Here is a 24,579-nt window from a genome sequence, read left to right on the forward strand (position 1 = left end):
TAATATTATTTATAACCGTAATACATAAATATTTATGTTACCTATCATTGCATTAAATTGTATACTAATAATAATAATAATAATAATAATAAAAATGTCAAATTTGTCAAAAAAATATTTATTTTAAATGGTTTAAACAAAATACTGGCTTAAATAAACAAATCACAAATTAGCTGATCGTATTTTTATAATCTAGATACCGAGGCACCCCAAATTAACAAAAAGAACATCAATTTTCGTTGATTAGAACCGGAGTTATTGCGACTTTTGTAAATGTGTAGTTCTGAATTCATTATTCGACAGTAAAATCAAACACTCGCTTTGCTTTTGAACCTTGCATTTTTGGCGCATCATGGACGGCTCACTTTCAGAACAATCGTCTTGATTTTTTTTTGTTTATACTGAAACTTCTATTCTTTTAAATGTTACTTTTTAAGTTTCCTAATGTTTATAAACAAAGCCACGGTGAATTTTTGAAAAAAAAAATGGTTAACTCGGGCCTTAAGGGCATTATTTTTTTTTTGTTTTAATTTGTATAAAAATTCCAACATGTCAAATAAAAAATATTAACTTCTACATGCCAATGCGTCTAAGTTATTCTAATTGTTTATAAGCTTAAAATCATACCACTTTTTCAAAAATATTTTACAATGTTTAGCATACATTTTTTAACCATTAAATGATTCATTTTAATAAAATTATCTTTTTCTTTGATTTGGTGCCTTTAGAATTTATGTAAACCTAACAGTTGACGCATAATGACGTTGTAGATAAAAGCTTTTTGGGAATAACAAATGCAATTTTGCAATAACTATTAAGTGAACCTTCTTGAAATTTTAATCACAAAATGCTTGTAACATTGTTCCTACTCTGACGCAAAATTAAAGTTTTTTGTTTATTTTCAGAAACGTTATTAATCATTTTTAAATAATCGACTTTTGGAGCTATTTTCCCAATAACTAAGCAACAAATTAACAAAAATAACTTTGCAAACTCTCATTTTAAAGAATTTTCTATGCTTCTTCAGAAAAATTATGTCACTATTTCAAATAATTTACCGGTCTCCACCTTTTGTATTTAAAATCAAATAGCGATTTTTAATTGTTTATATATTGTTTATAAGTTAAAAAGTACGGTAAATCTTTTGCATAATTTTTATATTGGATATTGTTGTAACTAAATTTACCGAAAGCAGTTCTTAGTAATTGTGACATCCGTATCAACGGATGTCACGAAAGAGACCATTTAATTGCTAATTTCTCTGGTCTATTAGGATGCAAAGAATTTAGGTGAATTTCAGCAAAAACAATATACAGTACAACCTCCGTTAACCGAAATAATTGGGAGGAAGACCGTTTCGGATAACAAGAATTTCGGTTAAAAACAGTGGCGGCTCGTGATTTTTACAACAGGGGAGGCTATACCTAACTCTAAAATATCTAGACAAATTTTGCACTAGCAAAAAAATGCGCCAAAAAATGTAATGTAAGGCCCCATTTTTTGACCATTTTTTATTTACATTTTTTCATAATATCATCATAATTCATAATATAATATATCATTTTAAAAATAAAGTAACTGTAACTGTCTAACTGTAAAAGTTTAATACCAAAGTTTGAGTCGTTTATTTGTTAACAATTTCATTTTGCAGTCTATACAGGTTGAAGGTTCACATTTTTTAAGATACTCAACTGAATTTTTTTAATTCTAAACGCGGCCTCCTGCGAATCCAAAAACATGATAAATTACCGATATTTTGCTTTGCGTTAAAAATATCGGAAAAAGTTATTTGAACGAGTTGTTCCAATACCAAATACCCCAAATACCTAAATAAGTTGTACCCCAAATACCAAATTTCATAACAAAATTCGCACTTTTAGTTTTTTCATTATTTTTAGTCAGGACCCTAAGATTCGTTGTCCCGAGATGCACGCAACGGCAACGGAGCCGAGAAGCTAGTTAGCCTCCGTTGGTAAATCTCCAGGCAGCGTGTGATGGCACCGTAGATGCCACTGTTAGGAGACCGTGTCTCCTTAAACGCCTGCTGCGCTGCGCGGAGCATTAGCAACGGAGGCTGGCCGGCCTCTCGGCTCCGTTCATGCATCTCGGGATAACCCAGGGTCCTGCCTACAATAATAATAAAAAAACTGAGACCCAATCATGCGTTCTCATGCTAATGCTTCGTGCGTATGGATATTTAGTGATAATATGGAATTTCCACGTTGTATAATAGTGAGAGTGCTTGTTGTTTTTCGCGATTCAAGATAAACAAAACAGTGTAGCGTGTGTAAAAAATTTATGGGCAGGCTAAGCCTCCTTGCCTCCTCTGACGAGCCGCCACTGGTTAAAAATAACATTGTTTTTTGTATTCTTCTTGTATCAAATTACATAGTAATCTTGGTCAATGTGTTGTATATTTAATTGCGTTCTTTAGTTGTATAAAAGCAATGTTGACAAATTAATATCGAATTGGTTTCATTTTGCGATAAAAATTTACTTTTTATTGACGAAAATTTTTATTTCGGTTCTTGTAAATATAGAAAATTCTCACCGAGAATATTGTCTTGAGAATATTCTTTTCTTACATCACTAGCACTTATAACGTTTTTCTCCGGCGTGCACTCTCAAATGTCTTTTCAAACTACTTCCATGACTGAACAGCTTAAAACAAATTTCGCACTTGTACGGTTTTTCTCCCGTGTGAGTTTTTTTATGTTCTTTCACAATATCTAACCGAGAAAACCGTTTAAAACAAATTTGGCACTTATAAGGTTTTTCTCCAGTGTGCACTCTCAAATGTGTTTTCAAAGTAATTGCTTGAGTAAACTGCTTAAAACAAATTTCACACTTGTAAGCTTTTTCTCCAGTGTGCACTCTCAAATGTTTTTTCAAATTATTTGCTATACTAAATTGCTTAAAACAAATTTTACATTTATGAGGCTTTTCTCCAGTGTGAACTTTAATGTGTTCAGTTAAACACATTTTGCGAGCAAACTGCTTAAAACAAATTTCGCACTTGTACGGTTTTTCTCCCGTGTGAGTATTTTTATGTTCTTTCACAATATCTAACCGAGAAAACCGTTTAAAACAAATTTGGCACTTATAAGGTTTTTCTCCAGTGTGCACTCTCAAATGTGTTTTCAAAGTACTTGCTTGAGTAAACTGCTTAAAACAAATTTCACACTTGTAAGCTTTTTCTCCAGTGTGCACTCTCAAATGTTTTTTCAAATTATTTGCTATACTAAATTGCTTAAAACAAATTTCACATTTATGAGGCTTTTCTCCAGTGTGAACTTTAATGTGTTCAGTTAAACAAAATTTGCGAGCAAACTGCTTAAAACAAATTTCACACTTGTAACATTTTTCTCCAGTGTGCACTCTAAAATGTACCCTCAAATTACTTGCTGTAGCAAACTGCTTAAAACAAATTTCACACTTATGAGGTTTTTCTCCAGTGTGCACGCTCAAATGTGTTTTCAAAGTACTTGCTTGAGTAAACTGCTTAAAACAAATTTTACACTTGTAAGCTTTTTCTCTAGTGTGCACTCTCAAATGTTTTTCCAAATTATTTGCTATACTAAATTGCTTAAAACAAATTTCACATTTATGAGGCTTTTCTCCAGTGTGAACTTTCATGTGTTCAGTTAAACAAAATTTTCGAGCAAACTGCTTAAAACAAATTTCGCACTTGAAAGGTCTTTTTTCCGTAACAACTTTTATATTTTTAGTTAATGTTTCTCCTTCAGCGTGTGGATTCATATGATTTTCTTCTGGAGATGAATTTTCAGTTATTGTGTCTATAAGTTCCACCTTGTTCTTTTGGAGATTATCTAAAAAACAAAGTGAGTTTAATATTATCATGAGTACAAGGGAAAATGAATGTAAAATAAAAAGATGTAATAATCTAATTAAAGGCTAATAAAATGCAAGGCAACAGCAGGAGAGACAAACAGAAACAAACAACACAACAACTGGACATACAAAAAAAAATGAGAACAAGATATCATGAACTATGAAACTATGAACTATCAAACAAAAATATTACGAATTTTACAATTTATAATTCACGTCCCATCTGCTCAGCGCGGTAAAGTTCCAACGAGAATGGTTCCCTTCGTACTCCAATCAGAGTAAACATGTAAATCAAAAATGAATAACCATTTTCAATTGATTCGACTAGAATATCGTGCGGCTGTATTTTCGTTTTGCAACGAAATTAAAAATGGCTATTCATTTTTCAAAACAAAAGTATTTAATGCAACAAGAAAGATCATAGCAGAGCTGTGGTACTGATTACCAACAGTACTTAAAAATGTACTTAAGTACTTTACTCTAAGTACTCCAAAAACGTGTACTGGTATCTACTTGAACTTTTAAGTATTCCGACAAATACTTGTAATTACTATCTACTTAAATTTGTTTTAAGTATATTTTTACTTGCAATTTAAAAAATAAAATCTACTTAAGTACTCGAAATGTGTTTAAACCCTTCACAATAAGTTCTTAAATATTACGGATGCTATAGATGCATATCTAATCTTCAAAGTTTAGTAGTGTAATTAAGAATAATAGAATTTTTATTGTAGAATAAATGTCATTCTATTACACACTATTTTAAAAAACATTGTTGTTTCGTCCTTTAGAACTCGTCAGCCAGGTTTCCCGTATCCTACAAATAAATATTATTATAATAAAATATTCCCATTACTTTGAGTATCTTTATTCATTTTTCTTTTGACAAATTTATTCTATTTTATTTATATGTTCCTGTATTAAACATCCAGCTCTCAATTTCATACAACAGTACTGTAGATATCTAATATTTAAGTGTTCTAATCCTTAATTTCAATGAAATGTTCCTAATATATGAGTTTCTTCACTTATATACAGGTACTTAGAACAAATGTGTCAGTACTTGTACTTGAACTCGATAATTAAGTACAAAATATTTTAAATGTAGGTACTTAAGTACACAAATCGGTTACTTAATAATCCACAAGGAAGAATTTCCTGTAGCTGGCTGTATACCATTAATTACAAGTAGAATTAAAAACATTTTTGTCTTGGTAAAAGGTATATTAGTTTAAAAAGCCCCTATAGGGCTACAAACATAGAAACAAAACGTTTTCGCTCTGTAACAAGAGCATCATCAGTGTTACAAGAACATGGTGAGCCAACCAAAAAATACAAAGGTCAAAGCCTTTCAAAAACAGACGAAAGTCTCATATTAATGTAAAAATAGCAAAATCCAAAGGATGGATATAATTCCTAAGGATACGGCCCTAGGGCAACATATGACTCCCACACGTGTTAAGTGGGTCAAAAGGTAACAATTAGGTGATTATGTTACAAGAGGTGACAGGCAACTAAGGATAGGCTCCTTCAACGGATCCTTCAAAGGTTCTGGAGGGACGCCGGTGTTCAACATTCGTCCATGGAGAGTTTGAAGTAGTTCCAATGTCTCTTTCCAGCGTTTTGCACTTGCAGTAAGTTCAATGTGTCGCTAAGCTTTCGATAGCTAAGTGGAGAACTTTTAATGAACCGTAAGATGCTGTAATTCTGGCCTGTTGAATTGTTTATGTAAATAAAACACTTTTATTTTGCTATGACTGTAATGAAGTTGAAAAAGGGCAAGAAATAGAATTTTACATGTGAACAATTGAGTTACAACTATCCGTGAAAGACGCCACCACACATAATTTTACACTTTATGTACCGGCTTTTTGCTAATTGCCGCGTGAAGAATACTCTTCGAACAAGCGTAATGAAAAAGTGCGTTCTTAAGAAGTGTTGATAGTTGACTGACTGTTGCACCCCGCTGTTGCATCCCGTTTGGGGGTGCTTTGGGTAAAAAGAAGGCGGAGAGTAACATTCTTGGAAGATTTCTTCAGGCACTGCGTAATAAAATTACTTATGACTTTTTCAGAGGCGTCGTGGTATGAATATTATTTATGAAATAGAATTTATTTGGGTGGAGAATACAGTTCTCCAACAGGTTCAATAGCTACAAAATAATAGTATTATTACAAAATAATACTATTACTTTGTATTTTGACAACAACACCCGACTTGGGCGTCGAAACGTTAATAAAATCATTTCTTTGGTAAAATTGTGGCTTATTTCCCATTGAAAATAGTTGATTAGAAAACAAAAGTTTTCAGTGTTTTATTATTAGATATCATTTATATCTTTGAAAACGGTGTTTAGATATAGAGATCACTTTTCAAATATTCCTATGATGTCACTTTTCCAATATTCGTAACTAAGCATAGTATCAGTAGTTACCGCCAAATTGCTTAGTCTTAGTATATAACGTATGCTTGTAGATACCCCTAAATATATAGCCTAAAATATAATATTTGTAAAGTAGATACGACCAATTCACTTTATTATTAGATAGAATAAGGTATAATTATTGACTAGACATTAATATCTCATTTTTGGAAAAAAGTGTAGATACCCCCTTTTCGCTTAGTAGGGCAGTATAATAATCAAGGTGGTACGTTTATTTCTGTCAGTTCAACGTAATGAGTTTTTGAATTGAGAGAGAATTCGATAATCTATGATGCACTGAAACCAGGTTTGGTATGGACTATAACAATCCATTCAATATTATATATGAACCCCAAAAAACCAATATTATTGTGACATAAACACAATCATGCACACAAAGATTTCACAATAACCATGGGTATATTCGGACGACCTCAGTAGCTGAGTAAGCGGTAGTTGGAGGGAGACAACTCCGTTGGAAGTCAGCCGCTGTGAGATTTACCAAGCGTATTAGCTTATTACAGCTGGATACAACCATGATGATACAACCACTAAGCCTCTTTGTGCTGACAGTCAGTCCGAATGCACCCCATGATTAGTGTGTGACCAACTAGCCCGAAAAATCCGGGACATGGCGCGAATTACGAAGTCGTGTCCCGGACAAGGCTTCCGGGCCATCCGAATTTTCAACGTTTTGGTAAAATTATATTTTAAAATTTTGAATACGTTATTTTTCTAAGAATTCACATTAAATTGAATTGGTGGGACAAAAAAAGTGGACAATTTCTAGAGTGTAATACTAATACCACATCCAGAACCCATTCATTTTATATCGTGGTATTATAGTTCTACGAAAACTAAAACGGTGGACTTTTTTTCGTTTATGTATTTTAATTGTCGTCTTCTAAAAAAAATGGCCCGATTTTCAGATATTTTTTTCAGCCTTGTCCCGGATTCGAATGAATTGGAGTTGGTCACACTACCCATGATTCACATATTTCCAAATTTGTTATGGTTGAAAGAGGCGGCAGAGATTTTATCTATAAATCTAATTTCATGCAATATTTTAAGGAAATACAGATAGGGCAGCACTGTAAATGAAATTTTGTACATTTGTCACAAATTATGTGGTTCATACTTCTTTTGTTAAGAAAATATCATTTAACTAAGTAGTTAATTTAATATGTAATTGTCTCTTACACACCCTAACATTGAATTTAGGATCAAACTTATATTTGCTGGTAAAAAAAGGTATTCCTTATACAGGGTCTCCAGAAACTCTTCCGACAAACGAAGACTGGAGATTCTTCAGATAATTTTAAGACAATTTAACCCAATTCACCTAGTACGAAAATGCTTCCTAAGGGAGCTAGAGCTCTTTGAAGATGGAGTCTTGGAATTAGTTTTTCCTAAATATATCCAGAAAGCTTCTATTTAGAAAAGTGAAAACTACTACACTTATGTAACTTCCAGAGATAAATCAATTAAACCAATTACGAATTTCTAGTACCGGTCATAGGCGCCTGTTTTTGGGTAGGGCAACTGGTATTTTATCGCATAACTTTTTTGTCTTTAACTTCTACTCATTTTGACACTGGATTATTATGAGGTATTCTAGTGCTAAAAGGTACTCTTGCTTTAAGTCGATGGGATTCACCATTTACTAGAAAAATCGATTTAAAAGTTTTTCTTTTGTTGAATTTGAAAAAAAAAATTTCAAAAAAAACTATTTAGAAAAACGAAAACTGGTACGTTTATTTATCTTCCAAAGATAAATCGATTTCTTCAGTTGCAAAATTCTAGTACGGTCATATGAGTCTGCTTTGGGTAGGTCAACGGTTATTTTATCACATAACTTCTTTGTCTTTAATTTTTAAGCATTTTTGACACTTGATGATTAAATTATGGGGTATTTTAGTATTAAAAGTTACTCTTGCTTTAAGTCGGTAAAATACACCATTTTTTTAAATGATCAAATTCAATAAATGAAAAATTTTTAAGGTGGTATGACACAATGTTAAAATTATATAATTTTTATGTACCGTTACCGTCACTATTTCAAAACCAATTTTCAACTTCTGGGTATGTACATGAACTGTAAACTTTCTAGTTTAATAGTATCTAGTTAAAATTTCCAAAGAAAGCAGTAATTTTTTTATAACTGTACTTAAAGGAACCCATGCCATAACTTACTTGGTATCCTGCCCTAAAAATTGGATTTTTGTAATAATTTTTGAACGTCGGTACAAAATAACTACCATAAATGATTAACTATGCAATAAGCTTTATTTTAAGCAAACGTTCATTATTCATATTGCCATAATGTTTAAATTAACTGTACCTAAAGATAAAAATTATACTTAAAAGCTGCAATCTAGGGATTTTGTTGATATAACCGTAACAAGTTGGCATTGTTCTAGTGATAAATTAGTTCAACTATCACTTAATAGATGAGAAACTGAGTTCACGTGTCATTTAGTAGATGGCAGCAGTGATGTATTAAATGGCGACAGATGGAAATACTAATAACGTGGTTTTGTTTAGAAAAGTGGCCCCTCCCCCTGCCAGTAAACATTTTGGACTTTGTTTGAGTTTCAATCATGATTGTAACTCCTCTGTGGCTGTGGTAAGAACGCCTACCTTTGGACCTAAAGGTCGTGAGTTCAAATCTCACCTTGGTGGAGAATTTTTAATTTATTAAAAATTAACAAATGAAAATAGTTTCTCTCCTTGTGGGATCGGTACTCACCGGAGGGACCGCAGACGTTCGGATACAATTAGCGTTTCTTTGCAAGCGTTCCAGATTATGAAGCCAGATATTCTTCTTCTCACTGGTCCGCTCTTCCCAGTACCTTGTCCTGAAGAATGAGTAGCGGCAATCTCTGTTCATTCCTCATAACATGGCCAAGATATTCTACTTTGCGCTCTTTGATAATAATGTGTGTTAATAATCTCGCATTTCTTGCCCATTGCCCATTCTACGTAAGACCTCAACATTAGTCACACGACCCATCCATGAAATTCTTAAAATGTGACTGTAATACCACATCTCGAATGCCATTAGTTTTCTTAAAGAAGCTTCGAAAAGAGTCCAGGCTTCTACTCCGTATAATAATCTAGATCTAGAAAATACATAGGATCTGATAATAGAAATTTTGTTACCAAGTGGTCAATGTTCTGAAACGAGACTTCATCATTATGAACGCTGATCTCGCTTTTCCTATGCGTTGTTTTATTTCACTAGAGTGGTCCCATTGACTGTTTATGTAGGTACCAAGGTATGTGTAGCTGTCCAATCTGTCAATTGGTTGTTGGTTAACCAAAAGCCGTGTATGTAATATATTTCGCTCCTACTGACTACCATTACTTTCTTTTTTCGTATTGGAATTAAGTCCATGTTCACCACTTATATCTTATATGCGCGACATTATTCTTTGCAAATCAGCTAGGCGCTAGGCTATCTGCAAAAACTACTGCGTCGTCGGCATATCTAATGTTGTTTAGATCTATCATCTAATCCAGTTTCCTCCAAGATGGTTATGAGTATGAGCTTATCATGTTGTACTCTATCAAATGCCTTTTTGTAGTCGATAAAACAAATATATAGGTACGTAACCGTTGACATATCTGCACCTCTGCATAAGCTCTTGGACAGTCAACAGAGCCTCTCGGGTGCCTAAGGGCAAGGCATTGCAGAATCCAATCTTTGTCCATGATACTTGTTCTTCGCATTTTTTATATATTCTGCTGTGTATCACTTTTAAAAATGTTTTAAGTAAGTGGCTCATTAGGCTAATTATTATTCTGCCTAGCATGTTGAAATGAGAAATGAAATGAAAATGTGAAATTTTCTGAGGAAAAAACTTCCCCTGTTGAAAAAACATTCAATATGAAAAAAGTTATTGTAGTGACGCTGTTTTTTAATTGACTTACGTATTTTACATTTATTAAAAATACTAATTTTATACTCGATCTTCATTCTGAGAATTAGCATAATTCTTTTTTGGTCATTTAGATAGGCACTTACTTGTATTTCAAATAATTGCATATTTCTTTAGTTTGAAATAAATCTTTTTGAGCAGGTAAAGAATTACGAATTGCCGCCTGTAAATACAATATTAAATAATAAACTATTTCCAAATGAATGAACGTTTAGTGTCTATTAAGGCAAGCGTCCACAGACCCGCATCGTACGCATCGGACGCATCGTACGCAACGGATTTTAGTTTGCCTTGTACAGAAACTTATGTAACCGCGTCCACTGATCCGCATCGTACGGATCGCATTATCGATTGTCAAACTAAAATCCGTTGCGTACGATGCGGGTCTGTGGACGCTTGACTTTAATGAGAATTTACCCTAGGCAGGTAAAGAGAGGATTAAAAACTGTCATCTGTAAATACAAAGTACGATTGAGAGCGAGCTATGCCGATCTTAAATTACAATACATGACATCAATGCTGTGTCGTTCAGAGAACTAAATTTAATAATAAAATATATGTACGTGCTGTGTATGACCGGTTGGTGTTTTGAACGCACTTTTGGATTCCATCTTTTAAGCGACTCCAATATAGTACTAGAATACCTCACAATTTAATAATCCAGTGTCAAAATTGCTTAGAAGTCAAAGACAAAAAAGTTATGCAATAAAATATCAGTTGCCCTACCCAAAATGGGCACCTATGACCGGTAATAGAAGTTCGTAATTGATTGAATCGATTTATCTCTAAAAGATAAATAAGCATACCAGTTTCCGTTTTTCTAAATAAAAACGTTCTAGAGATATTTAAGAAAAACTAATTCCAAGACGACATCTTCAAGAGGTCTAGCGTCCTCAGGAAGCATTTTTAGACTAGGTGAATTGGGTTAAATTGTCTTAAAATTATCTGAAGAATCTCCAGTCTTCGTTTGTCGGGAGAGTTTCTGGACACCCTGTATAGGTACCTACTACTTCTAAATACAGAGTGAGTTTTATATATGGAAACACTCAATTATCTCGAAAACGGCTTGCACGATTTTTATAGATTTTGGTAGGTAGGGGTTTTCTAATGCGTTCGATATTATAGTGCTAATTACATTGTTGTCAGATCTTCTGTTTTTCTGAAAATCTAATGAACTTTCTTATTTCAAATAGAACACCCTATATATTTTTTACGTTTTGAAGTCCTTGAGAAATGCTGATTATTTTTTGTGTTATATTCCCTATACCTAAATGCCATAATTTAGGAGTTATTGCTACATTTATTAAAAAAAAAAAATTCTAAAAATTTAAACAAATTATAAAAATTAAATTTCTCGGCCCAGGTGAATATTATTTTAGGTTCTTTGGATTATTCGGAACAAAAAAGGCCTTTTGTAATTTTTCTCTAAAATTAATCGTTTTCGAGTAATCAACAATTTAAAACTGAAAAAAATCGAATAATCACGATTTTTAAGGTTCTAAAACAAAAGTAAGAAATATAATTTTTTAAATTATAAAGTACCTAAATTCAAGCCCAGCTCTTCTTCTGATAGCATGCTATAAGATTTTTGTGTCTTTTTATTCTAAAACATTGATTTTTAATTTTTAATGAAGTGCATATGAGAGGACGGGCGATCGGGCTGCATTAACATTTAAAATTACAATGTTTTAAAATGAAACAATCTTAAATTACTTATTGGTATCTGATAAAATAAGGCTTGAGGTAGAATTTGGGTACTTCGCAGTTTCAAAAATAAAATTGTTTATTTGTGTTCTTGAACCTTGAAAATCGTCATTATTCGATTTTTTTCAGTTTTAAATTGTTTATAACTCGGAAATGATTAATTTTAGAGAAAAATTATAAAAAATCTTTTTTGTTCCCCATGATCCAAACAACCTAAAATAGTGTTTACCCGGGTCAAAAAAATTGATTTTTATACTTAATTTGTTAAAAATTTTTTTTTAAATAAATGTAGCAATAACTCCGAAATTATGATATTTAGGTATAGGAAATATAACATGAAAAATTATCAGTATTTCTTAGGGACTTCAAAACACAAAAAATATACAGGGTGTTCCATTTGAAATAAAAAAGTTTATTAGATTTCCAGAAAAACGGAAAATATGACAACCATGTAATTAGCACTATAATATCGGCCGCATTAGAAAACCCATACCTACCAAAATCTATAAAAATCGTGTAAGCCGTTTTTGAGATAATTGAGTGTTTCCATACATAAAACTCACTCTGTATGTGCATAAGTCCTTCTATTAACCAAAAAAAATATGACTACATAAGCATTTCTAGCACCAATTTTAAAAGAGCTTTTGGGGAGGTAGGTATGCTTTTTCACATGAGGACCTTTCAATGCATCACAGTTTTTCGATTTCTTTCTAACGCATTAAATTGTATGTGACAGAAAAAAAAACGTACGGCGGTGATTACATTTCGTCGGTGACATTTATAACATTTATTCTAGTTGTCAATAGATGGCGCCATAATCGAAAATAAAATAATTTGCGAATTATATAATATATCTACGAATATAATCTGGACAATTTATAAGACTATACAAATCAAAGAAAATACCATTTTATAAATGCAATAAACACAATTGATTTGTTTTTTTGCCAAATAAAATTTTTTGCAAATAAAATCAGCAGAATTGGGTCTCATAACATATGTTGATTTTTTGACAGATGCTCTTGAGAGGGGTTTACAAGTTGACTCTGTGTATATTGACTTTTCCAAAGCTTTCGACAAAGTTAATCATGAGCTCTTGATTCATAAACTTTATTTATACGGAGTAGATGGCCTTATATTGAAGTGGCTCAAGAGCTATCTTACGCAAAGATTGCAAATTGTCAGGGTTAATCATCATTATTCTCATACTATCTCTGTTACCTCAGGTGTACCACAAGGATCACACTTGGGACCTTTGTTGTTTAATATATTTATCAATGATCTAGTACCCTGTTTCCAAGTAAGTTACACTTTGTTATTCGCTGATGATTTACAATGTTTTAAAATAATCACATGTGAGGCTGATTCACTTAGGGCCGGTTGTTCGAACGCTAATCAACAATGATCATTATTAAATATTTAATTACTGTCACCAAAACTGTCAATGTCAACTTTGTTTGGGTTGCTGAAAACATAATTAATTACAATTATGAGATTTATTATTAATTATGTTAATAATTATTGTTATATTAATTGATTATAGTCTCAGAATTGTAATTAATTATATTTTAACAATTGACATTGACAGTAATTAATTATTTGATAATGATCATTGTTGATTAGCGTTCGAACAACCGGCCCTTAGTCTACAAGGTGATATTGATCGCCTATCTAACTGGTGTATGCAAAATGGTATGTGTTTGAATGCATCCAAATGCCATATTCTTCGTTTCCACCGAACTCATCATCCAATCATCTTTGAATATAGTATAAATAATCTGACCTTACATTCTGCCTCTGAAACTAGGGATCTAGGTGTGATCCTTGACTCCGCCCTTAGCTATAAATCACACATTTCCAGTACAATACAGAAGTCTATGAAGATGCTTGGCCTTATAAAAAGAACCACCAGAGACTTTACAAACATCTCAGCTATTAAATCCCTTTATTTCTCCCTGGTTAGATCTCATTTCGATTACTGTTCCACAATTTGGTCCCCCTATTACTTTACTCATAAACTGAAACTTGAGGCTGTCCAACACAATTTTCTGAGATATACTGCCACTAAGATGCATGTATACTATAGTATTTTTACTACAAAAACGTTATTACGTAGGTCAAAATTTTTGACGTAAGAGAACTGTCAAAACATTAGAATGTGACTTTTCATTATTGCCGTGTTTATAATAAACATAGCAATAATGAAAAATCACATTCTAATGTTTTGACAGTTCTCTTACGTCAAAAATTTTGACCTACGTAATAATGTTTTTGTAGTAAAAATACTATACGACTATTCTGTATTAGAGCGCGCATACTGAACTTACCTCCTCTTGAGGTACGCAGAAAACAAAGAGACTTAATAATTTTATTTAAAATTATCAACGGGCTGTGTAACTGCCCCGAGCTTCTCTCCAAAATATCTCTATTTGTCCCCAGTCGTTCGACTAGGCAGGTGCAAACCTTTTATGTCTCTTTTCATAGATTCAATTATTCTTACAACACATTTATTCCTAGAACTCTTCGATTAGCTAACTCATTAAATAACCTCGAAATTTTTAATATATCAGTTTCCCGCTTTAAAAACCATATTTCTTCCCTAACTTTTTAACTTTTTAATATTTTCGGCCAGAGCTTTTGTATTGTGATTAGTGTTACATGACCCGTATGTATTAGATAACTCAAAACCGTTATATCTTGGTACATTTCTGAATTGGTTTAGGTGATATCTTTTGTTTGTAATTGTACTGACCTAATGTTATCTTATTCTTTTTTTTTTCTTTTTTGTAACTGTACTACTCATAGAATTATTTTTTCTCAAACCACTTTGTTATGTTATATTATGATAATTTATGTTATATGATTGGTTAACATTAATGTTATATAATTGTATAATTATGTTATATAATTTAGAACACTGTAACATTTATATCTGAATAGGGCTTGCCCATGAATAAATAAATAAAATGTGACAACTGTCAGATTTACCTAAAATGTCATGTCACTAAAATGTATATTATCACGGACTTACCTTTTTTTCTATCATTTGTGACGCACTGAAAAATGCTCGTGAAAAGAAGCATATTTCTTGAGTTTTTGAAAATACTATTTTGAAGGTTAGATAGACTTAAGTATCTTCAATTGAATGGGTCCGCCAAATAACATTGTAAGCGGCAAATTGTTTGTGTTTGAGAAGTCAAAGAAAAAGTTTGAAAATTGTGATAATGGTGAATTATTACATTTTAAGGGTGAGTAATACAGATTGCAATTTGTATTTACAAACTGTATTACTAACCTTTAAAATGTATAAGTTTGTCATTGTTATAATTTTAAAACTTTTTATTCTATTTCTTAACCCGATATTGGTCGCTAGGTAGGTTGTTACAGTATTTCTAACGATCATCTTTCAGTACGTCACAGTTTTTCGATTTCTTTCTAACACATTAAATTGTATGTGACAGAAAAAAAGGCATGTCGGTGATTACATTTCGTCAGTGACATTTTTATAACATTTCTTCTAGTTATTCTAGTTGTCGATAGATGGCGCCATAATAAAAAATAATTTTTTTAATTAGATAATAATATTACAAATATAATCTGTACCTATAATTTATAAGACTATACAAGTCAAAGAAAATACCATTTTATAAATGCAAGAAACACATTTGATTTGTTTTTATTCCAAATTGAAAATAAAATGTGACAACTGTCAGATTTAACTAAAATGTCATGTTAGAATAAATGTCATAAATGTGTATTATCACGGACTTACCCTTTTTCCTATCATTTGTTACGCACTGAAAAATGATCATGAAAAGGACAATACGCGAGTGGTCGAGCATGAGATTTTCTCTCACATATCTAACTTTTGCCTTTCTTTACAAAATTTTACAAAAAAGATGAGGTTTCATCAACGATAAAGCCATTTGCTTTAAAAAGACACGACAATTTTCTGTTTTATTATTATTATCTTTAATATAAAATGAAAATGTGACTATTGATGCCGCCAATATTTAACATTGAAAAATATATGGTAAGTGACCATCTACAACTAACCCGTGAAACACAATCTAGGATTTTCATATATCATCGAACACATCCACGGCGTCTTTTATTACATCATAAAAGGATATTAATTTACGTTTTAAGGGAAAAAATAAAATTAATTTTTATACACAGTTGGTGACGCTGGTGGTCACTTGATGAGAGAATCTCTCACATAAAGCGCACTGAGAAAAGGAGTTTAGTTCGAACCTTCGATGTGTAAACATCGCTCCGCTTTGTTGAAGTAAATGTTAATCAATAAGTAATAATACTAATTACATAGTTAGTGAAATAAAGTGAATCAGCATTCTTATCAATTTAAACATTTCAAGTAAGTGACTAGAATTAATTAGCAAAATATAAAAAGTAACAAAAAGAAGAAAACAAAAAGTCAGCTTGAATCATTCTGAATTTCTAATATTAATTATGCCTACTACAAATAATTGCCATGCGTGTCAAAAATTAATACCACCGAAGGAAGCAAACGACTCCAGTACCGTAGATTGTTCAGTATGTCTAGCGCATTGGCACGGAGTCTGTGCTCGTCCCCAACCTACGGATCTCGAACCAAATACGCTACGAGCTTGGATATGTGAAAATTGTCTTAACACAAAATTGACAAGCGCACATGAGGATGTTGAATCCATTAGATTTAACGCTATTATGGCTCAGCTTAACACAATTCAAGCTACCTTTACAACAAAAATTGAAGAATTATCTGCGCTGGTCACAGCCCAAAATGCAGAAATTATTGCCTGCAACAAAAATATAACTGCACTACAATCAGAAAACCAACAACTTAATAGAAGAGTTGAAGTCCTAGAAAAAAAGTTTCTGGACCATGAAGAAATGCACATAGAGGTAATGGAAAGGATTAAACGACAACAGAATGCCATCGTTATGGGACTCGCTGAAACACCTAATGATTTTGAAGAAGCCAAGAACCTAATTAATCATATATTACCCTCTAAAAATGTTCCCATTGTTTCAACCTCTCGATTAGGAAAAATCAGAACAGATGGAAAACCTCGACCCCTTAAAATTGTTGTCGATTCTCGTGAAGCTACAATCGATATCATGAAACGGAAAACAAATATTTCAAAAACAATCGATCCCACCGTATACTTAAAATCAGATTTGACTCCAAATCAATCTAAACACTTGACAGAGCTAAGACAACAACTTCAGCAACGTAGCAATGACGGCGAAAAAAACTTAACAATAAAATACGTCAAAAACATACCCAAGATTGTTGAGTTGTCCACTTCAAAAAGATATCTGATGGAAGAAGATGGTTCACCACGCTCTTCATCTGAAATAAAAATCTCCAAAGCAGACACTAGAAATAATATATAGCAACCATTAATTTTGTTGTTTTGGAACTGTCAAGGGTTCACTAATCTAAAAGACTTTGTCGAAGAAAATAAAGATTTTTCTATTTTATGTGTATGTGAAACGTGGTTATCAGATAAAATTCAAATTATTCCTGCTTTTTTAAAAAATTATAATATTCTAAGCTCACCTGCTGTAAAGGAAAAGTCGACCGGCAGAGCCAGTGGCGGTATCTGTATACTCTATAAAAATTCATTTAAACTAAAGCTATTAGATGCCTCCCCTTGGTGGATAATCTGCGAGTTGACTCTTTCTCTCCATGAAAAAATTATACTATGCTCAGTGTATTTTAAACCCTCATTAGATCTTTCACACGTGTTGGATATTTTTCAAACATGTTTATTAGATATTATAGATAATCTTCAAAACACGCCTGTAGTTATAGGGGGCGACTTTAACTGTAGTGTAGCTGAACTTAATTTAGTACCAGCTGAGATTTTAGAGGATACAAATGTCTTTGACCAGAGAACATCTAATGATAAAGTACTTAACACTAGAGGGCGTAATATTATCGATTTTATGTCAGAAAACTCTTTTTGTTTATTAAACGGTCGTACAATTTCAGACTCACCGGCTCAGTTCACGTATGTTAGTTCTATAGGTAAAAGTGTAATTGACTTTGCTTGGATATCCAACTCATCGCTATCACTTGTTCAGGACTTTTATGTTTTAAATGAATATAGCTCATCTGATCACTTTGCCATAGCTCTTTCTTTAAACTTAAATATATTTGACGGAAATAACTGTACTAATGGTTCCTCCAGTAATACTTCACACTCTATATATAAATGGAATGAAGAAGTAACATTAACCTACAAGATATTAATGGCAAACTCTCCCCGAATTCAATATAATTCTCAGTTGCACAATTCATACAATAATCTATATACTGCAATAACAGAAACAGCCGCAAAGTTAAATATGATCAAAAAAACAGGATCATTTCATACCAAAATCTTCTCATCCCCTTGGTTCGATTATGAATGTCTTTGTTTAAAAAAGCAGGTTAAATATGAATTAAAAATATGTAAAGTAAATAATTTCTCAGAAAGCACGAAACTAAAATATGTACAGATAAAAAAAGAATACAAGACAACACTAAAATCCAAAAAACAAATCTATTTTAATAACATAATAACTGATTTAAGTAACAGCCGAAACCCTAAAACTTTTTGGTCAACCTTAAAAAAATTTCGTAGTTATTCGCCTTCATCAAATTTACCCATGAATGTATGGCAAACTTTTTTCAGAGATATATACCCTCCTAAAATAATTTCGTTTATTACATATTACGATGTTAGACATCAATTTCTGGACAAATCCATAACACCTGATGAGATTTATTTAGTTTTAAACAATTGCAAAAACAATAAAAGTCCAGGAAATGATAAAATATCCTATCAGTTTTATAAATATTTACCAAATAATTGGATATTGTACATGACTTGTTTGTTCAATAACATATTTAATACAGCTACAATACCTAGAACTTGGACTGAAGTAATATTAAAAATGATACACAAAAAGGGGCCTATCGACAATCCTTCTAACTACAGAGGAATTGCTCTAATGTCTTGCTTAGAAAAAATATTCACACAAGTATTACTCAACAGACTTAATGGGTGGACAGATAACAACAACATTATTCCTGAAATTCAATCTGGATTTCGAAAACATTGAAGCTGCATTGACAATGTATTTGTTCTTAACTCGATCATACAGTCACGATTAAGGTTAAAAAAACGCAAAGTATTCGTTGCATTTGTGGACTACAAGAGGGCTTTCGATTCTGTTAGCCACAACTTGTTATGGCAAAAACTGTACAATATAGGGGTTAGTGGTCGCATAATTTTACTTTTAAGAAATATATACAATGAAGCATCAATGCAAGTAGCTGCCTCAGATGGATTCACCTCTCAACTTGATATAAGTGCCGGAGTTCTACAGGGTGAATCATTAAGCCCGATTCTATTCTCATTATTTCTCGCAGACATAGAAACATTTTTTCTCGATAGCGAGGTTACTGGCATAAACATCGGAAATAAACGAGACATTGTATTATTACTTTATGCTGACGATTTAGTCATCGTAGCAGAGTCTGAAGTGGAATTAGGTAAGAGTCTAAGAGCATTGGAAAGATATAGTGACCAAAATTATCTTGAAGTTAACACTAGCAAAACCAAAATAGTTGTTTTTTCTAGAGGAGGCGGTATCCCAAAAGCCTGTACTTTTAGTTATAAGAACAAACTTATAGATATTGTCTCTAAATTTACATATTTGGGCATTACTTTTTCGTCTTCTTCGCTTTTTAGAGAAATGGCATATGATACCGTTTAAAAGGCCAAGCATGCCATCGGAGCAACAATACCGCTCATGACAAAAACCAAGATGGATAGTTGGACATCCCGAATACATCTGCTAAATTCCTTAATTCTTAGCATAGTAACTAACTGCATTGCCATTTGGGGGTTACGATACGCCGACATACTAGAACGGGTGCAATTAACATTTTTAAAACGTATCCTTTTGGTTCCTATCAATACGCCAGATTTTGCTGCTCGACTTGAAACAAGTACAGCTAAATTTTCGCTTGTGATATTTAAACACATGCTAAACTGGCTCATTAAACTTTATGAGATGGAAGAAAATCGACTACCTAAAATGTGCTTTCTACGTCAACTGGAAATCACAAGGATAGAGAATAAATATAATTGGGCATCGCAAGTTAAAAATCTGTTAGAATTTGCAAACTGTCAAAGATCATGGAGAGATATCAATGTAGCATTCCTAAAAGCAAACAAAAATGATTTAATAGACACATTTAAACAAAAGGTAAACCAAAATGATTTGCATCAACTGAATGACTCATCATTTCTCACTTTTTATAGGGCTTTAGACCTGAGCGATCAACCACAACAGTATCTTCATATTCGAATGCCTCTACAATTCACCAGAACAATAGCACAACTTAGACTGTCGAATGAGTTTTGTATTCGGTTCACTTTTCAAGGAATAACATATAAGATTGATCCAAAGCAGTTATGTACAATATGCAACAAACGTGAGCTGGAAACTCTGCGTCACCTTCTGTTCGAATGTCCTATTTACACAGCAATGAGACCACAGAATATTACCAATCTGTTAAATCCAGAACATTTAGCAAACACCCTGAATAATATTACACCCTCTACCGCGAAAACAATTTCAAATCATATATGGAATATTATGAAGCTACGAGCTTTCGTGATTAACGAATAAAAAAAAAAATTAATAACGCAAGCTCTAATTTCTCAATGTATTATTAGCGTACCTTAAAAGACTATTAGTAGCACTTACAAAAAAAGTATCCGAATAACTCACAAGTTTGTTTCTTTTCTATTTATTTATTTATTTTAAAATTTATAATGTAAGTAATATTGCAGTTACGTGTTCCCTTAATCTCATTATATATTTATCTTGTTCTTCCTAGATATGTAATTATGTATAAATATGTATGTGTATGCGGGTAGGTGGGTATAGGTGTGTATGTTTATATAATATGTAATATAGGTATGTCTATATATTTATAAGGTTGTATTCTAGAACTTACTTGCATTTTTATACTTTTTTAATGCTATTTATATCTAAGTTATTTATATACATGTAGCGAACTAAATTTCTTGTTATGAAACTGTAAAGTTTTTATAAACAATAAAATTCTATCTATCTATCTATCTATGTGACAGAAAAAAAGGCATGTCGGTGATTACATTTCGTCAGTGACATTTTTATAACATTTCTTCTAGTTATTCTAGTTGTCGATAGATGGCGCCATAATAAAAAAATAATTTTTTTAATTAGATAATAATATTACAAATTGTATAATTTATAAGACTATACAAGTCAAAGAAAATACCATTTTATAAATGCAAGAAACACATTTGATTTGTTTTTATTCCAAATTGAAAATAAAATGTGACAACTGTCAGATTTAACTAAAATGTCATGTTAGAATAAATGTCATAAATGTGTATTATCACGGACTTACCCTTTTTCCTATCATTTGTTACGCACTGAAAAATGATCATGAAAAGGACAATACGCGAGTGGTCGAGCATGAGATTTTCTCTCACATATCTAACTTTTGCCTTTCTTTACAAAATTTTACAAAAAAGATGAGGTTTCATCAACGATAAAGCCATTTGCTTTAAAAAGACACGACAATTTTCTGTTTTATTATTATTATCTTTAATATAAAATGAAAATGTGACTATTGATGCCGCCAATATTTAACATTGAAAAATATATGGTAAGTGACCATCTACAACTAACCTGTGAAACACAATCTAGGATTTTCATATATCATCGAACACATCCACGGCGTCTTTTATTACATCATAAAAGGATATTAATTTACGTTTTAAGGGGAAAAATAAAATTAATTTTTATACACAGTTGGTGACGCTGGTGGTCACTTGATGAGATAATCTCTCACATGAAGCGCACTGACTCAACAATATTATGGTGATACTAAATAAACTGAGTCACTATCTGAGCGGACGAGTCTATTAGATTGTCGAGGGAGGATAGTTAGGAAACTAGAAGGAACTACCGCGCGTATAATTTCCCAGAAAAAAAGTTGTGCGCAATTTTCTGAAACCGTGAGAGAAAATCTCATATAGCGACCACTCGCGGGTTAAAAACGAGTGATGTGGCGCTTACAACGTTATTCGGCGGACCCATTAAATTGAAACCAATAAGTATCTTTTTTAAAGACACTAAAGTCAAAAATTTCAAAAGTGACTTAGGCACTTCTTGTACCAAGGCACAGCAATAAGAGAGGACTGAAATATTTTGTTACTAACCTTTTCCAGTTCTTTGGTTTTCTTCAAATGGGTTAAGTTTATTTGCATGTTGTTCTATTTCAGTATTTATGGAAAATTTCTTTAAGTCCAAGGGATCATAATACGGGTCATCATGAGTACTTTGCCTATTGGATTCCTCCTTGATTTCACATTTAACGCCATCCAGATGAACATATTCCAAGTGATTATACTCTATTTCTACTTTACACGTTTCCTCGCTAATTTCTTGTTTTACTTCCATTTGATTGCACTTACAATGTATTTGAACTCAAAAAGTGAAAAAATTACGCTTACACTTACAAAAAAAAAAACAAAATATTGGGTTCTTGGATTATCATGTTGTCAAATAAAAATAAAAACAGATAACCTCTAAGTTTCACATAAACTTCTTCTTTTTTTCAATGGCCTCTTGCGGAAGCAGTCATCCAGTCGCACAAATTTAAATACATGTATGGAAACATACAGTAGGAAAAATGAAAGAATACCCATGGACGAACATATAAAACACGCTGTATTTTCCTGTCACCGTGTCACACAAAAAATTGGCCAACGCAAGTACATGTAATAATTATTGTTACATGTACTTGCACTGGACAATTTTCTTTGTGACACGGTGACAGGAAAATACAGCGTGTTTTATATGTTCGTTCATGGGTATTCTTTCATTTTTCCGACTGTAAAGTTATTTATAGGTAATGGAAACACTCAATTATCTCGAAAACGAAGTATACTAAGCGTTTCAAAAATGTGAGGATGTAAATTATATTTTAAGATGTTATTATGTATAATTCTATATGCTGCCAAATTATGCGGTATTCGCCGTGTGCAAGTACTTGGAGGGGATACGCTGTGTCTAGGTAATACACGCTAACGTGTACGCAAATAAAAAAGTTAGGTACACGCGAATTAAACTTCATCAAGCAAGTGACGTTATTATTTAGCGTGCACAGTGACTGTATATTTTGGTACACGCTATTTTGATGTGTTTAGTGTTTGTTTGATAGAAAAATATTTGTTATTAGGGGAAGGGAAGCAGAACTATTCAGATGTTCAAACTTAATTATTGTAATATTAAATCAATGTGTATATAAAAGTATGTATTCAGGTAGGCAAAATAAATAATTAGTTGACATGACATGTACAAAACACTGTTAAAATAATTCTTATACATAAGTTAATTATACCAATTTATAAACCAATGCTGTTTTATTTTTCTTTATACAGGGAGTTGAACTTGTTACGATTTTCATAGAAAATTGGTTATAACTTTGTGAATACCCTGTATAACATAATAAACCTTTATATTTTTGTGATGGAGAAGTTAAGAAGATTTCGAACATAAAATAAAATATAGTGTGTTCCATTTAAAAAACATAAGTTTGGTCTGCCACTATATGTTATCGAACGCCCTGTAACATTCTAACTAATTTTATAATATGAAGCTCAAAGTTTGCTACAATTTTTGTTACTAACTTTTATTGCTATCTATTACTGCAGCGGATCTAATGAGCTTTATCACACTAATCAATTGTCCTGTATATTTTATCTTATTACTTCTGCTACTTCTGAATTTTTGTCCCTTATCTTTTTCATACTGTTTTAGAATGTTGTTAAACTCATTAAAAGAACTAAATAATTGTCCACACTTCATAGTTAATTTAAAAACTCTTTACAAATCAATATTAAAGTGTAAACATAACGTGATTAGACAAATTCTAACCACACTCTGACACTCGCGATTCGCGATACTTACACAGATACTTAATACCATACATACATATTTAGCATACACGCGGCTCAAATTAGCGTGTACCAAAAAACCGTACACGCTAAATAATGACGTAATTGACTTGATGACGTTTAAGCGTGTACCTAACTTTTTTATTTGCGTACACGTTAGCGTGTACCTAGACACAGCGGAGGGGATATGAGAAACGATCGTGCGCGAATAGCGGAGAAATCTTGCAACTTTCTTAAATAATTCATTGGGTGCGTTCGGACGACCACAGCGGCTGGATAGCTGAGCCAGCAGTAGCTGTCAGACGTCACCGCTGGAAGCCAGCCGCTGAGAGATTTACTAAGCTTTCCCTATCACGGCTGGATGCAACCACTCAGCCGATTTCTGCTGCCAGCCAGCCGCTATGGTCATCCGAACGCACCCATTGTGAATTGAAATTGTCAAATTGACGTATATTTCATATCCACTGCTGTCAATGAAGAAGAAAAATTATATGTTGCTGCACAATATTGATATCACAAACCATACATACTCATAGACGTTTCACCGCCATGTTAATCTTTCGGATCGAATTAACGCCATCTCTTGATTGGAATGGGAACTAAATTGACAAATTTTAGTTACGTGAGAAGTTCAAATTAT

At 32.4% G+C, this 24,579-nt stretch overlaps 1 protein-coding gene across 1 annotated transcript; it reads right to left on the minus strand.

Moving 5' to 3' along the window:
- Positions 1-102: 102 nt before the first annotated feature.
- LOC114341357 (zinc finger protein 501-like) lies at positions 103-22,619 on the minus strand. The gene is made up of 2 exons (XM_050652783.1): positions 22,200-22,619; positions 103-3,830 (listed from the first exon to the last, which is right to left on the minus strand). The coding sequence occupies exons 1-2, from the start codon at positions 22,438-22,440 to the stop codon at positions 2,590-2,592; spliced, it is 1,482 nt and encodes a 493-aa protein (XP_050508740.1). The 5' UTR covers positions 22,441-22,619; the 3' UTR covers positions 103-2,589.
- Positions 22,620-24,579: the final 1,960 nt, after the last annotated feature.

Source organism: Diabrotica virgifera, chromosome 6, assembly GCF_917563875.1.
Source record: "Diabrotica virgifera virgifera chromosome 6, PGI_DIABVI_V3a".
Classification (NCBI taxonomy): Eukaryota; Metazoa; Arthropoda; class Insecta; order Coleoptera; family Chrysomelidae; genus Diabrotica; species Diabrotica virgifera.